The following is a 14,580-nucleotide window of genomic DNA, read 5'->3' on the forward strand; positions in this document are numbered from 1 at the left end:
GTGCCGTGCAGAAAACGCTAATTTACGAAATGCGCGCCGCGGGTTGATGTGCGAAGCGAGGAGGAGGGGAGGGGGCGTTTTAAAAAAATATGGCTGTCAACGTTTGTTTACCGCTCGTCAGCTCAGTTCGTTCGGTTAATTTGTTATTCGACCTGTTGACGGAAACTACAGCCGCCAGTGATTCGTTGAGTGAGTGTGAACTTTGTGGATCCGTAGACTTGTTGTTTTCGTTTGTTTGCGATGCTATATACTTGAAGTGGCTTTGCTTGTGATAACCTCTTTTTGATATCACCATAAAGAACTTTGTTAATTGTGTATTGCATTTTTTCTGAATCGATCTATATATACCATAGGGTTTAGCTTGTGTTTTGCCATTGTTTACTTGGACTAGCTATTAATATATTTTTTAATCTATTTTTTTCAGAATAAATGAAAATTCGTCCAGATGATCTGGAGCAGAGAATAAATGCGCTCAGCACTAAGTGTCATATTGTCGAGTCCAGTGCCCGACAATAAAATGTCTCATCCTGACTATGAGCAGACGGCTCATGATCATGCAACTATTTTAGTATTGCTAAAGCCCATTGGCACACAGATCAAGCAAAAAACAGTTGCCCGTATTTGCGAGAGAATTGTTAAGTATGGCAGCAGGTTTACAGTTATTGATTCAGCTAATAACACTCGTGATATACTCGCTAGATTTGTGAAGGAACATCCTGTGGAGAACAATGATTGGGGAGATTTTCAAACTCATAGGCGATTATTAGGTAATTTTAATAATAAAGGCTTCAGCACACTACTACTATATCTAAATGGATACCTAATCTTTATTTCTTTTAATTTAGGTCTCATTACGTTTGGTAAATATGAAAATCAGACAGAATTGAATGAAATTTGCAGATTACATGAAACACTTAAAGTAAAATACACTCAAACTCTGTATGATTCAAGAGCTATTTTCTTTGGACCAGTACCATCTGATAACTTTAATGAGCCTCCAAAAGGTTTTACTACACCGCACAATTTTAAAACTCGAGGTGTTTTTTATAGTGATGAAACATGTCCAGACTTGGAATCTCAAATGGGAGAATGTTTTAATTCACTTTTCTGGATATTAGAGTCAAAAAGACTCGAGCGCTCAAGAGAAAAAATTGATAAGGTTGCACTGCTTCAGGCTCCATTTGAAAAGAAAGATTTCATTGGTTTAGATCTGGAGTCAAGAAACAATCGCAAAAGATGTGTGGGACGTGCAACAAAACACTTGGGTGATCTATGCCTTCAAGCAGGTTTACCTGGCGATGCTCTGAACAATTATAATTCAGCAGCAGGTACTCTGCAAGCAGTGAATGACTGGCTATGGCTTGGAGCAGCGTATGAAGGACTGTGTGCTGTATCTGCCTTGATTTTGTACCCCAACATGTGCAGAAGTCTTCCTTTGCAAAGAAATTCATCATTGCAAGAGGGCAGTCCTGGAAAACAAAGGTGATTAATTATCTACTGTTTTAGTATATATTATTGTATGAGTAATTAGAGCTTCAAATTGATTATTCTTCGACCAAGAACAATAAATTTGAATAGATTTAAAAATTATAATATATTATTTTCAGACGAGGATCACAAGTAGCCAATGCGCTTCCAACACCACCAACAATAGAAGCTATAAAGATAAACATGCCACATATTCTTCCACCCGAGGAAATATGTAAAAAATATCGCGAGGCGATAGTCCACTACAGCAAATATCAAAACGCTGGTATTATAGAGACTGAGGCAAGCTTTAAAGCTACAAGAATTTCCATAGAACAAAACTGCACTTTACAAGCAGCGTCTTTTCTAAGCAATGTATTGTTTAATAATATGACTATGCCAGAACAGGAGAAGGTCAGTTAATTTTGTTCGATCGGGCAATATTTCTAAGATATATTAGTATGTTGACTAAAATTTAATATTCAATTTCTACAGATAGACCGTTTCACAACATTATCTGAACTATACACTTCGTTTGGATATACAAGAAAAGCGTCATTTTGTTTAAGACATGCAGCATCTCGACATGTTTCGCAAAAAAATCCGAATCCTGATTGGCAACAGTGCTATAATTTATTACTGCAAGCCACATCAGGCTTTAAACTATCTCTTGACCCAGTAGAAATGATATATGGTGATTAACTTATCATCTCATATTAATTATAAGAACGATAATAAAATCAGCTACTATATCCGTTTTATTTTCTTTACAGATAATAGAAAGGGTTGGCCATCTATTCAAATCCAACTGATTAACGAACTCGTGGCGGCGGCAAATCGCATGGGCAATCCAGCTTTAGCCACGCGACACCTTACATTCCTTCTACAAACTATGTACAATTACCTCGCACCTACTGAGAGGAAAGAAGCCGCTCGTCAGTTGCAAGCGGTTTCCCAACAATCGGAAGGTGCACCTGTTCCACTCGTAAGTTATTCTAAGTACAAAAATTATTATAAAAAATTTGATTATTTGCAAGTATAAATCATAAGAAGAGTTCATTCCTTCTAGGTACTGGATTCTGGGACAGTCATTCCACCTGCGAATCTCACGAATATCCCTCGTACGAAAACCTTTACTCTGAAGAACCTTCAGCCACATCTGCAGCCTCAAAAAATTGAACGTGTGAAAGAAGATCACGGCCCTTTTCTATTCACACCTATCAATTTCGGCTCTCTCGAGCGAAAAGCAACTTCGAAAAGCAAGGTTGACTACCTTTGGGTCGACGGTGACATCTGCGAAGTCTCGATGCAGCTGGTGAATCCTTTGCCATTTGAACTTCATGTCTCGAATATGCGGCTCCTCACCAACGGGGTCGTCTTTGAGTCCATTCCTGAGAGCATCAGTCTACCCGCAGAGTCTGGTAGCATCGCGGTCACGTTAGCTGGAACTCCTAGAGAAGTTGGAGATCTAGAGATATTAGGTTTTAGTACACATACATTAGGGGTGAAGTCGAACTGCAGGCTGAGGCATATGGATGCGATGTCGCACCCCGCGTATACGGTCGAAGTCGTGCCTGCTTTGCCTAGGATTAATGTGGAAACAAGTCTGCCAAGGACGGCTAGCTTTAGTTCGGGCGAGAATATCGTAACCAGTGCCAGTGTATCTTTGTATGGTGGTGAAAGGTACGTTTGTCATAAGAATTATAAATGAAAAATGTTTTGGTGTGATGCAAAATATTAAGTTGTGTGATTTTGCAGCGCTGAATGTACGATTACGATAACTAATGTGAGTCAAGTGCCTATTGAGATGGTAGAGATCTCTGTACAATCGACTCTCGATAATTTGACAGAAGGCAAAGTTTTCAAATGGAGCGATGAAAATTTGCGGACACAGTTGCCCTTACAGCCCCAAGCTAGCGCCAGTATTACTCTGTACATGTATGCAGCAATGGATTTTGTTGTTCCACAATCAGACCACGGTATTTTGAATTAATATGGATTTCATGTATAACAATTTAGTTGTTTTGAGATTGTACCTTGAACATGTTTTCGCAGATGTCACAAACAATTATCACAGTCAACCAAATAGTTTAATGTCTCACTCAGGACCAAGCTCTCTACCCTCACGATTAAGTTCTCCATCACACCACACCAAGAGACATACTGAATTGACATCGTCGTTCCGCTCGGGTACGAGTTCTAATTCATCGAATTCTCTAGGAAGTACAAGATTGTCTAAGCTTGCTGTACCACTGCACGCTTCGAATATAGTTGAAGGACAGCTGAAAATTAAATATTCCGGTAGTGCTGGTTTGGCTGCAGGTTACTGCCGAGTTTCGTCTGTATTTACTACGATAGAAATGTTACCGAGTGTGCAAGTTACGAGTTGGGACGTTTTACCAGCTGAAACGTATGTTTAATTTTTGGCTTTTTTATTCCACATTCAATTCAGTAAGTACTTATGAGTGATCAAAATCTGATGTTTTAGGCCGGCGCAATTCTATCTCGTTCTTGATGTCACAAACATGACAAATCATGAAATGGAACTACACTACACGCAAAGTAAATGCATTTACATGGAAGGCCGAGAATCGTGCAGGATACCTATCCCCGTCGATAGATGTCCACTAAATAAATTGTCTATTGTGAGTTTTTAATAATACTAAACGAAGCGATGTCATAAGAAATGCTCGATACTAATTGTATTATATATTCTTATTTAACTTTATAATGTTATTTTAGATAAATGGACAAGGTAATAACGAAGATTTACAAAAAATATGTTCAGAACACATAGCGTCGTTAGCGGAATTGAAGTGGCAGTTATTAGGTACTGAATCGAAAGGTCGAGCCACTTTATCTGGATTGACTTTAACACAAGATATGCTGGATCTTGTGCGAATGAGCCCGTTGCAATGGGGTAAATTAATTATTTTCTAATAACTTATATTTGAGTATTTTTCTGAAAATATGCAATAAAATACTTTTACATTTGTAGAAGTCACAATCAATGACACAATTTTCAAAGCGCAAGAAGAAGTTACATGTAATTTGGGAGAATGTGTTAGTGTCGGAGTCGGTGTATCAAACGCGTTGGAGAATCCACTGCGAAATCTAACGTTGTCGATAAATCTTTATCAAGATCATCATAATGGAGTCAACAATTATCGGCTCGATACCAGAGTTTCAATAGCTGGGGCGAACAAAGTTATGCTTCCGACTGTGAGTTGCTAAAAAAACTTGCTCATTATGTAAATAAGTTCATTGATTTTTAATTTCGTTTATAATTAGTTGCAGGAATCTGGGCGTGCGTATCACGAATGTCGCGTGGTTTTTCTTACTGCTGGTCAGTATAAAATTGATATTCAATGCAGTAGTCGCGAGTCGACAGTTGATACTTCAACAATTTGTTCTGAACTTGTTAATGCCGGACACACATGGCGCTATATACCACCTATCGAAATTAGAGTGGAGGATTGTTGAAATTAAAGTTATTGTTTATTTGTATTCGTATTTATTTATTGGAATTAAGAAATAAATTATTATATATTTTCTTCAGATTATATAATTTCCTAATTAGAGTTTGTCTACAATTACGTTATAAAATTACAAAAATGGTCTAGCATAGCAGAACAGTTATAGCAATGCACTAAACTCCATCTATAATATTTTTATAAAAATTCTTTCTGCTTATAAAAATATTTTTAAAAATCTATAATTACAATTTCAAAGTTAAACTAAAATACTGCACGTTTCCATTATGAGAAATTGAGCAGTTATACAGTGAAATACAGTATTTTATAAACAAAAGAAAAAAATTGTTTGATCTTGATGCAGGTACTTAACTAAAATATCTATATAAGCTATAATGTTATAAAATAATGTATTTCATGTGTATGTACTTGTTAGATTCATCAATTTCTTTCAAAAATTAAAAATTTACCTAAGGCACTTATACTGTCACCCAAATTTAGGCTTTTTTCCTAAAGGAACTATCTCCATTAGTTCTAATTGTCTTCGGAATCTCCTGTAGAAATTCAGTACCTCCTTGTTTGCCCACACTTGTTGAGCGCTGAAATCTAAAACTCTCAGAGTTTGCAAACTTTGGGCTCTTGATAATGCTACATATGCTTGTCCTGCATCAAATACTCTTGCCAGACTCATTTCAACACAATCCAAGGTTAGACCTTGACTTTTGTGTATGGAAAAAGCCCACGCAAGCTTTAGTGGCAATTGCTTCCTGTAGATGATGGCTCCTCCAGCAGTTTTAATGCTCCATTTTTCCATCTTTGCTTTATAATTGGCCCCAGTACGAAAGTGTACTACTGGCATGTCATCTTCAAATTTGACTACAACTCCTCTTGCTCCATTTACAAGTCCTCCACTTATGCTAAGATTTTTTAACAGCATGACTTGTGCTCCCACTTTTAGAACAAGTTTATTTGGTACTGGCAACTGTTGATCCAAAGCTTTAGTCATAGATTGATCTGAATCTTGAGCTGCATAAACTTTAGAAATTCCACTTAACTTATTCAATTGAGATTCATTTATTTCATTTGCTTCGTTCACATGAGAACACAGACGAGTCGCCAGAATACCTTCAGTTTCTATTTTTTGTCTAGAGGTATTTTTCAAAATTTCTGTTATTTCATCTGTGACTTGTCCTATCCTTAATCTGTTTAAAATATTGATAAATTTAGGATCTGTTTGACGATGAACAGTCTTGAGTTCAAAGTTTAATTGAACACATTTTGCCCAAGCATCGCTTTGAAAACAAAATTTAGCTTGCTCAGTTTTACTACTAACAGGTGGTAATTGAAAAAAGTCTCCACATAAAATTAATTGAATACCTCCAAAAGGTTTCTCACTATTTCTAACAAACCTAGCAATAGTCTCTATTTTGTCAAAAAAGTCTCCATCCACCATAGAAATTTCGTCAATAATTAAGTGTTTTGTTTTCCTCCAAATTGTACCAGCTGCTGATTTTGATACCATTTGCTTGCATCTTTCGATTGTACCAGTTCCCAAGCCGATTCCAGCAAATTGATGCAAAGTTATGCCACCAATATGACAAGCTGCGACTCCAGTACTTGCTGTAGCCATTGTCACATCTGGAGGAAGAGCAGCAATAATTCTCTTCAAAAGAAATGACTTACCAGTGCCAGCACTGCCAGTGAAAAATATATTTTTTCCATTCAAAACACATTCTAAAACTTTGGATTGTTCTTCTGTCATTTCATCAATTGTTGGCTGACTAAACAATTTCTTAGCTCTTGGAATCTTTGGAGTATTAGAAGTGCTATTGCTAGCAGAAAGCTTTCTTTTTCTAACATTGGTTGGAGAAGGTGTTGTAATAGTTGCTCTTGAAATTGTAGATGCCTTTTCTCTTGCTTTATTCAACTCAGCAACTGTTGCAGGACTAACATCTTGAACACCTTGATTACCCAGTACTTTTTCTCTCAAGGGATTCTTTACAGGCTTATGACTATCATCGTCCTTGTTAGACATCTTAACAAAAATTGTTTTCAAAAAGTTTGTGAGTTGTGCAACTGGTGCATTAGAAAAGTAGAGAGTACAATTTTCTGACTTAAATTTGATTGAAGCCTTTCCTTCATTCATAAATCGATTAAATACTGCAAATTCTTTTAGATGCAATTTAATAGCACCACTAGCTTTCTCTGCTCGAACTTCAACAAGTAAATGCCGAAAACTGTTTCGGATCAGGCGAGAGGTTGCTGTACGGTAATTTACTTTTCTTGTAGACGATCCTTGGGCATTAGTCCATTCTATAACAGTCGCACATGTGACAAAGCAACTTTCACCCTCCATGATTTTTGATTTATTGAAAAAGCCAGCTTTAATAGTCAGGAATCAACTGTAACAACAAAATGAAAATAAAGTACTTACATTTCAATCGTTATATTATGTGGCATTGAATTGTGCTTAAGAAATCATAAAATATAGCAATCAATTGACCCCGTTTTTTTTAAAATACAGCACAAAACTTTTGCTGAGTGGCTAAATACCAAAGTGTACTTGTAAAAGTAAATTTGGAGCACACTGTCTAACTCCATATTATGAATGAAAAACAACTAAAGTTTTCGATGCACTCATTCTACATTATTTTTTTTACGATTTCTTGTACAACTACTTGTTTATGTAAATGTGAAAACTGGCTTTTCAAAATAATGAAACAACCAAATAAACAATACTTACGAAACTGCTCGCCTCTAATGTGCTGCAGCAGTATAAGCACTGGCGGACTGCGAATGACGGCCTTCATGGCGCCTTGGCGGTTCTTTAAAACAGCAGGGCAGCCAACAGCGACTTTTGAAATATATCTATCACATCCCCACCACCGAACTCCGCGAAAACGACGTGTGCGTCGGTAAAATAATTAAATTCGTCATATATGTATGGGCATGGGTATACTTATTGTTAGTAAAAAATAACAATAGAGGATGATTAAAAATAAAAATGCAAGTACGCGGTTTCATTTACTATAATTAACAGTTAAAACAATTGATTATTTTTATTAACGGAATAAATTGATTTGTGATTTACCGAGCAAGTCAGTACCACAACCATAGAAATAAAAATTATAATCTCTTAAAAATTTAAAAATGAGTAGGTACAAATACGAATGAAAAAATAAATTCTCATGTAGTAATTTTCGAATTATAAAACTGTAGTAGGGCGCTTATCTAGATAGGCCTTTATTTTTTCATTACGGCGAATATTGTCGGTTAATTTTTTCAAATTTGAGTATTTTTCATTAATATCTCTTTTCAAAATATTTGACATAACTTCAGTTATTCCAGCGTAATAAATGTCTGCCCATGATATCTAAAACAACAAAGAAAAATTGTTATTAAAAAAATAATTGTATAATTAATAAATTAGCCAATTAAGTACTTCGTTCTTAAAGAAAAACCCATTATTCTCCAAAACTCTAGATTCAAATTTGTTCAAAAAAAATGGCAATTTTTCCAACAATTTTTGTTCTAATTTTGTCTTGAAATTCGGATCCTCTTCTTTATAATAATTTGCGATTTCTAAAAATTCGTATTATATAGATATAATTAATGATTCAATTGTATTGCATATAGTGTGTTTCAAAAAATCATAATATAAATTATGTTACCAATACGCATGTCGTTAATATCATTTACAATAGCATCTATTTCAAGAGATTCTTCTCCATTGGCGCCGCAAAGATTGAATTTATTTGCAATGTATCTGCAAATCGACGTGTGCTGATGGAATTTCACACCGTCAATTTCTAAAACGGGTACTTGCTCCATTGGCATTTCTATAAATTCATAAAAAATTAACGATATGTATATATATATATATATATATATATATATATATATATATATATATATGTGTGTGTGTGTGTGTGTGTGTGTGTGTGTGTGTGTGTGTGTGTGTGCTCAGGAGTCACGGACACCCTCTTGCATGGTGAGTTAGGTCACGTGATACACACACACAAGAGCGTGTCCGTGAGCATATATATAGATATACATTTAGCAGGGGTTTGGAGCTGGGAACCAAGACGCCCTCTGGGCCGAGCTTCCATGTTAACATTCCCAATTGTTTTTACCTTTTTTGTATTTGACGTTCCATTCTTCAAAATCACTGAATCGAATATCATCGAATTCGAGTCCACAGTAATGTAACAAGTACCGAATGGGTTCAGCCAAACCAGTCACATTAAAGTAATATAGTTTATAATTTCCCATTTTATAAATAAATGGAACGAAACCAAATATACTTATTATAACGCTGGATTCATATAGTATATATATATATATTTTTTTATTTTGTTACGGACGCTACAACTTCGCGTGTCTAAACATTGAGCACTACAAACCTGCTGAATCAGTTCAGCCTTGAATCTGAAATGTGATTTCCTAATGGGCATCAACTTCCCAAACTACTGCCGGATTATCCTGATGTTATCGCATACGATATATTTCCTACTTGACTTTCTCTTTACGTTTTCACTTCACTTTAATGCACATATCTTCTATGTCGCTTATCTTTTTACTTATTGTTGTTTCCTGATAAAAAATTTAAGCAATCAATCGTCAACACATAACAATACTGAATATCCGTGAACAATATTATTCGCAAAATAATAAATTTCAATTTCCCCGGTTATCATAGACACAGATGGCGTATGCGCGGCTGAGGAAGTCGTGATTTTCCCCTAGTGTTGGCCCTCTACAATGTCGTACTAGTTCAGTGTTAAAAACCCAAGCGGCGTGTTTTCTTTCCTTTACTGGGCGTGCGAGGTGAGCAATCGTCTTGTTAATATCGTTAAACATCTGCTAGCATTCGTGTTATTTGTTGCTACTACCTACTAAATATCCAAGATGAACATTTCAACAATGCAAAGCGCCATATATTTTTTGCATTCGAAAGGTTTTGATATTAAATTTTTGTTATCTAAAATTATTTCCATAACCTGACTGATTACCAAACTCGCGAACTTGAGATCGTCAATTTTCGGCATATGTAGGTTTCTTAAGTTTATTTTGTGCTTTATTTTTTGTTTCGCTGATCTTCTATTTTATTTATTATCGCTTGTCTTTTGTTTATTTACATCGCGATCCGCCGGGAGAAACTTGCGGATTAGTTGATCCGGCGACTTGTTCGGAGTCAATCCTTCCACGTGTGAAATTCGATAGTAATTCTAATATACTTAAATGATTCCTTTTTCTAATTAATTAGATGAAAACCTAATGACACTGAAAAACTCGATTAAATATAAAATCGTTAACTTGCTTGAGAGTTAGATTCATTTTGGAATACTTGCACTAAACTCTCACCTGTTTTATTTACAGAATATCGGGATGGGTGCATACAAGTATATGCAAGAGCTTTATCGCAAGAAGCAGAGCGATGTGCTCCGCTTCTTGCTGCGTGTCAGATGCTGGCAATACCGCCAGCTCACCAAACTCCACAGGGCGCCCAGGCCATCCCGACCTGACAAAGCACGCCGCTTGGGATACAAGGCTAAACAAGGTACATAACTTGCATTTATTACACTAAAAATCTAGTAGCTTTAATTTATTTATTTGATTCTCTGTGAGCACATGTGTGACTTATGATTGAAATGTGCTTTGAGTATAAGTATTTGAAGAAGTACGCTAAAAAGTAGTTTTCTAGTTTAATTATTTATTTATTATCTCTCACAAATTTAACATGATGATTTGTACATGCACCACTCTTACCTCATATATGGAGATTATGTATTGCTGAAAAAAGAACTAACTTTTCAATGTTAGTTAGTCGTTAAGGAAATTTAGTCTTGAAGTCCATAACTTCTGTTTAAAACAGGATTCGTCATCTTCAGAATCCGTGTTCGCCGTGGTGGCCGCAAACGCCCAGTCCCTAAGGGTGCAACTTATGGCAAGCCTAAGAGCCATGGTGTCAACCAGCTGAAACCCACCAGAAAGTTACAGTCTGTTGCTGAAGTAAGTTTTGTTATCTTTTTTTAATCAATATATCAAAGTTAATTTGTAAAATATTAATAAGAATTTAAAAATAACATGATGATAACATATATTACAAATGATAAAAGATTAAATGATTTCTTATCTTCCTTGGATGTCTGAAGTTGATACATAAACACAAACTTATAATTTATCATGATTTATCAAAATTCTAATAAATTTTGTTCTATTACTTTTCAGGAACGTGTGGGAAGACGTTGTGGTGGACTCAGAGTATTGAACAGCTACTGGGTAGCTCAGGACTCTTCATACAAATACTATGAAGTTATTCTTGTTGATCCAGCACACAAGGTAAACATTATTTTATTTCGAAATTTAATGAATACTTTTTAGTTTGTAAAAAAATTTGACATGATGAACAATTCTCAACTTATGATACAATTAAATGATATTTTATCTTCCTTGGATGTCTGAAAAATATTAAAATTTATTTTATACCGTAGCATTTTAACTGCAATCACTAATTAACAACTTTTCTTTGACACAACTTAATTTCCAAACTTTTCTTTTGCAGGCTATCCGAAATGACCCCAAGGTTAACTGGCTTTGCAATGCTGTACAAAAACACCGTGAACTTCGCGGCAAGACGTCATCGGGAAGGAGTTCTCGTGGCCTCGGCAAGGGACACAGATTCTCACAAACAATTGGAGGATCACGAAAGGCAGCCTGGCTGCGCCGCAACTCCCTGTCACTCCGCAGGAAGCGATAAGCTTTTTCATAAACTGCGGAGCCTGTTACAGGGCTTGTACCATTTTACAAATAAAATCATTTATTTCCCAATTCGTACTGTATTATTTTTTATTAAAATATGTTAAAAAATTTTTCCTTAAGTCTAAAAATTATTTATTAAATTGATTCAAAAGTATTCTGTAACAACCTATATTTATAAACTTTCATGCTTAAAATTCTTTTATAACTCTAAAGAATATTTGATTTGATACTTGTAATGATCTTTACAAGATGTAAATTACTTGTTCTAGTTGACATTTGTATACAATAAGTATTTTTATAAAGCTCGATTAGTAAATTCGAACAATATTTTGTTTTGAAAATTAATTTTAAAGTAGAATGAGATTAATGAAGATATATATATATATATAATATGTGAGGAGAGAGGTATTAAATCGGGTCACGCATTAGCATCACATTCGATCAGTATAGCGTCATATAGCCATCAGGCCGTCACACATGTTTCCAGCGTGGTTTTTATATAGCGTAAATAATAGGTTATGTTCGACTGTTTTTAAAAGTAAAGCATGAAACATGACTGCACAATGGAAAAAATATTTGTTGTGGTTTGCCCACGAGCACGTGGATTTCCGAATGGCTGTCAGTATTTGGGCTATTAATTGATAAATCGATCGAAAATAATTTGTGTTAAAAATCAAATGATAAATATTCCTTATTTCAGGAAATGGACTCAATTCTTCGGATGTACAACATAACCTTAGGATCTGTTTTCAAATCAATAGATCACGTAAGATAAAGTAATATATATTTTTTAGAGCTAGTAGTTGATTTTAAATGGAGTAGTTTTCTCATTTAGTTGTCGACTGTGTATCTTAATAATTAATAAATATTTTATATTAGCCATTCTGGATTGTTGAACTACCTGAAGAGAAAGCTTGTAAAATAGCAAGTAGGTCAGTTTTATTACGACATTGCATTGAATTATGGTCCCACTCGAAGACCGTTGATGGACTTCATTCAAACTTGAAATCTTACAATCAAAATGAAATTGCATCCCATTTGTCTACAACTTTTAAAGTTGTTGTTGAAACGTTTTGTAAGCATTTCACGCAAAAAGAAAAAGTGGAGAAGATAGAGGTAGTGTACTTTTTATTATTTTTTTTTACTAAAACAGTAATCAATACAATATGATTTACAAATCATTCAATTTTAAGACTTTTAACTACTTGCCATTAAAAGGATCAGTCAACTTGAAAGATCCAGACACAACTTTGTTTTACATAGAATATTATGGACTAGAACCAAATGCAATTCCAGAAAAACCTGTTGACTTATTTTTTGGACGATGGGTAGGTATTTTTTTATTACACAATGATAAAGAATATAAATTTGATGTTAAAATTGCTTCTTTTAATAAATATTTAATACTAGATTGCAGATGGTCAAAGAGATAAAATCCAGAAACTTTCTTTAAAATCTAGGAAATTTATAGGAAATACATCTATGGATCCACAACTTTCTATTTTAATGTCAAATCAAGCACAAGTAAAAAATGGTGATGTAGTTTTAGATCCATTTGTTGGTACTGGTTCATTGTTAATCCCAGCATCAATGTTTGGTGGTTACACACTTGGCACTGACATAGACTTTTTGATGATCCATGCACGCACAAGGCCTAGTCGAATTTCACAAAAAGTTAATAAATATACACCTTATGTTATCATAGTATCAGGTGAAGAATTCCTTACTAATTTTATCATTGTTGCTTAGAAAAGAGAAGAAGATGAAAGTATAGCAGCTAATATGAAACAGTACGGAGTTGGATCTCGATTCTTAGACGTCTTAGTATCCGATTTTTCGCGACCTTTGTGGAGACCAGATGTACAGTTAGATGCTATTATTACTGATCGTAAGTTATTTTTCTGTTGGTAAAATAAATCTCGATCGCCAGATCTCTTTCAATGAAAAATATTGCAGCTCCGTATGGGATCCGTGAAGCGGTAGAGCGCATTGGAACTGCAAAGAGTAATCCTTCTATTGAGGACCATCAAGTGGAAACGCACATTCCGTCCAAAGTAGTTTATGAGCTGTGGCAGTTATTTATAGATTTATTAAATTTTTCCGTTAAGCATTTAAAGATAGGCGGCAGATTAGTGTTTTGGTTTCCGATATTCAGGTAAACCAAAATAATCATAAATTTGAACGAAAAACATTTTTGAAATTATTCACAAACGACGTTTTATTCCAGAAAAGAATACTCGGAGGACCAACTACCGAGGCATCCTTGCCTAACGCTCATAGCTAGTTCAGAGCAAATCCTAAGCAATTACACGAGTAGACGATTGCTGACCTACGAAAAGACTAAGGACTCTCAGGTAAAAAAAATCTTGTTGATGTTCAAAATATTTTCTCAAGGCAAGCTCTGCGTACATCCAATAAATAATTTCAGCCCGACGATCCACCTTGCACGATAGGCGAAGCCAACTTTCGCGACCAGTATTTCAACATGAGAGAGGAGCTGCGCAGCGTACGACGGGCACGAAAGTCCGCGGAACGCTTGCGAATGAAGCAGGAATGGGAGCTGCGGAAGAAGATGACCAACGGGGACAAGACGTGATGGACTTGGCAGTGCAAATGAGTAAACCACACTCTATCTTTAAATTGTATAATAAATATTAAATACAGATTTTTTACTAAAAATTAAATAGTCACAAGGCACCACTTATTCTTAGAATAAAATTACGTCTCTTGAAACAATAACGAGAACATATGCGTATATAGTCTATGTGTGTGTGTGTGTGTGTGTGTGTATATATATATATATATATATATATATATATATATATATATATACACACGCGTATAATTCAGAGGATGCACGTGAGATTACGTCGTTGTA

The 14,580-nt window shown here is 35.1% G+C and overlaps 5 protein-coding genes across 9 annotated transcripts; 3 read left to right on the top strand and 2 right to left on the bottom strand.

Moving 5' to 3' along the window:
- Positions 1-71: 71 nt before the first annotated feature.
- Positions 72-5,030, top strand: LOC100115955 (protein brunelleschi). 2 transcript variants are annotated; one of them, XM_016983951.3, is made up of 13 exons: positions 72-189; positions 425-767; positions 846-1,482; positions 1,608-1,881; positions 1,963-2,161; positions 2,241-2,452; positions 2,537-3,150; positions 3,226-3,446; positions 3,523-3,877; positions 3,956-4,112; positions 4,210-4,387; positions 4,466-4,689; positions 4,759-5,030. In XM_016983951.3, the coding sequence occupies exons 2-13, from the start codon at positions 467-469 to the stop codon at positions 4,948-4,950; spliced, it is 3,564 nt and encodes a 1,187-aa protein (XP_016839440.1). In that variant the 5' UTR covers positions 72-189; positions 425-466; the 3' UTR covers positions 4,951-5,030. The 2 variants fall into 2 exon arrangements, with proteins under 2 accessions (XP_016839440.1, XP_008207753.1); XM_008209531.4 differs by lacking the exon at positions 72-189 and adding an exon at positions 223-314 and having other exon boundaries at positions 4,759-5,021.
- Positions 4,974-9,609, bottom strand: LOC100115878 (ATP-dependent DNA helicase PIF1). Its single transcript, XM_032601713.1, has 5 exons — positions 9,344-9,609; positions 8,612-8,779; positions 8,383-8,522; positions 7,684-8,313; positions 4,974-7,342 (listed from the first exon to the last, which is right to left on the bottom strand). The coding sequence occupies exon 5, from the start codon at positions 7,294-7,296 to the stop codon at positions 5,428-5,430; it is 1,869 nt and encodes a 622-aa protein (XP_032457604.1). The 5' UTR covers positions 7,297-7,342; positions 7,684-8,313; positions 8,383-8,522; positions 8,612-8,779; positions 9,344-9,609; the 3' UTR covers positions 4,974-5,427.
- LOC116738466 (glutathione S-transferase S1-like) lies at positions 8,280-8,777 on the bottom strand. Its single transcript, XM_032601724.1, has 3 exons — positions 8,612-8,777; positions 8,402-8,522; positions 8,280-8,313 (listed from the first exon to the last, which is right to left on the bottom strand). The coding sequence occupies exons 1-3, from the start codon at positions 8,775-8,777 to the stop codon at positions 8,280-8,282; spliced, it is 321 nt and encodes a 106-aa protein (XP_032457615.1).
- Positions 9,610-9,639: 30 nt separating the features above from the next.
- Positions 9,640-11,773, top strand: LOC100115408 (60S ribosomal protein L15). Of its 4 annotated transcripts, none has more exons than XM_001600422.5 (5): positions 9,640-9,767; positions 10,320-10,500; positions 10,816-10,952; positions 11,172-11,282; positions 11,506-11,773. In XM_001600422.5, exons 2-5 carry the CDS (start codon positions 10,329-10,331, stop codon positions 11,698-11,700), a joined length of 615 nt encoding a protein of 204 aa, XP_001600472.1. In that variant the 5' UTR covers positions 9,640-9,767; positions 10,320-10,328; the 3' UTR covers positions 11,701-11,773. The 4 variants fall into 4 exon arrangements, with proteins under 4 accessions (XP_001600472.1, XP_032457605.1, XP_032457607.1 ...); XM_032601714.1 differs by having other exon boundaries at positions 9,717-9,897; XM_032601716.1 differs by having other exon boundaries at positions 9,757-9,990.
- A 382-nt stretch (positions 11,774-12,155) lies between these two features.
- Positions 12,156-14,420, top strand: LOC100115843 (tRNA (guanine(10)-N2)-methyltransferase homolog). The gene is made up of 9 exons (XM_003426707.4): positions 12,156-12,320; positions 12,403-12,468; positions 12,582-12,818; positions 12,896-13,030; positions 13,113-13,376; positions 13,452-13,590; positions 13,659-13,857; positions 13,930-14,056; positions 14,131-14,420. The coding sequence occupies exons 1-9, from the start codon at positions 12,255-12,257 to the stop codon at positions 14,296-14,298; spliced, it is 1,401 nt and encodes a 466-aa protein (XP_003426755.1). The 5' UTR covers positions 12,156-12,254; the 3' UTR covers positions 14,299-14,420.
- Positions 14,421-14,580: the final 160 nt, after the last annotated feature.

This window comes from Nasonia vitripennis (genome assembly GCF_009193385.2).
Source record: "Nasonia vitripennis strain AsymCx chromosome 3 unlocalized genomic scaffold, Nvit_psr_1.1 chr3_random0004, whole genome shotgun sequence".
Taxonomy (NCBI): domain Eukaryota; kingdom Metazoa; phylum Arthropoda; class Insecta; order Hymenoptera; family Pteromalidae; genus Nasonia; species Nasonia vitripennis.

Bases quoted from the DNA above. Each gene is read 5' to 3' on its own strand.
- LOC100115955 (XM_016983951.3), top strand. From the start codon at position 467: ATGCGCTCAGCACTAAGTGTCATATTGTCGAGTCCAGTGCCCGACAAT. The intron at 768-845 runs GTAATTTTAATA...CTTTTAATTTAG, and splicing joins AACTCATAGGCGATTATTAG to GTCTCATTACGTTTGGTAAA. The intron at 2,453-2,536 runs GTAAGTTATTCT...CATTCCTTCTAG, and splicing joins AAGGTGCACCTGTTCCACTC to GTACTGGATTCTGGGACAGT.
- LOC100115878 (XM_032601713.1), bottom strand. From the start codon at position 7,296: ATGGAGGGTGAAAGTTGCTTTGTCACATGTGCGACTGTTATAGAATGG.
- LOC116738466 (XM_032601724.1), bottom strand. From the start codon at position 8,777: ATGCCAATGGAGCAAGTACCCGTTTTAGAAATTGACGGTGTGAAATTC. The intron at 8,523-8,611 runs GTAACATAATTT...ACGAATTTTTAG, and splicing joins TATTAACGACATGCGTATTG to AAATCGCAAATTATTATAAA. The intron at 8,314-8,401 runs GTTTTTCTTTAA...TTGTTGTTTTAG, and splicing joins AGAGTTTTGGAGAATAATGG to ATATCATGGGCAGACATTTA.
- LOC100115408 (XM_001600422.5), top strand. From the start codon at position 10,329: ATGGGTGCATACAAGTATATGCAAGAGCTTTATCGCAAGAAGCAGAGC. The intron at 10,953-11,171 runs GTAAGTTTTGTT...ATTACTTTTCAG, and splicing joins AGTTACAGTCTGTTGCTGAA to GAACGTGTGGGAAGACGTTG. The intron at 11,283-11,505 runs GTAAACATTATT...TTTCTTTTGCAG, and splicing joins TTGTTGATCCAGCACACAAG to GCTATCCGAAATGACCCCAA.
- LOC100115843 (XM_003426707.4), top strand. From the start codon at position 12,255: ATGACTGCACAATGGAAAAAATATTTGTTGTGGTTTGCCCACGAGCAC. The intron at 12,819-12,895 runs GTAGTGTACTTT...TTCAATTTTAAG, and splicing joins AAAAAGTGGAGAAGATAGAG to ACTTTTAACTACTTGCCATT. The intron at 13,377-13,451 runs GTTAATAAATAT...ATTGTTGCTTAG, and splicing joins CTAGTCGAATTTCACAAAAA to AAAAGAGAAGAAGATGAAAG.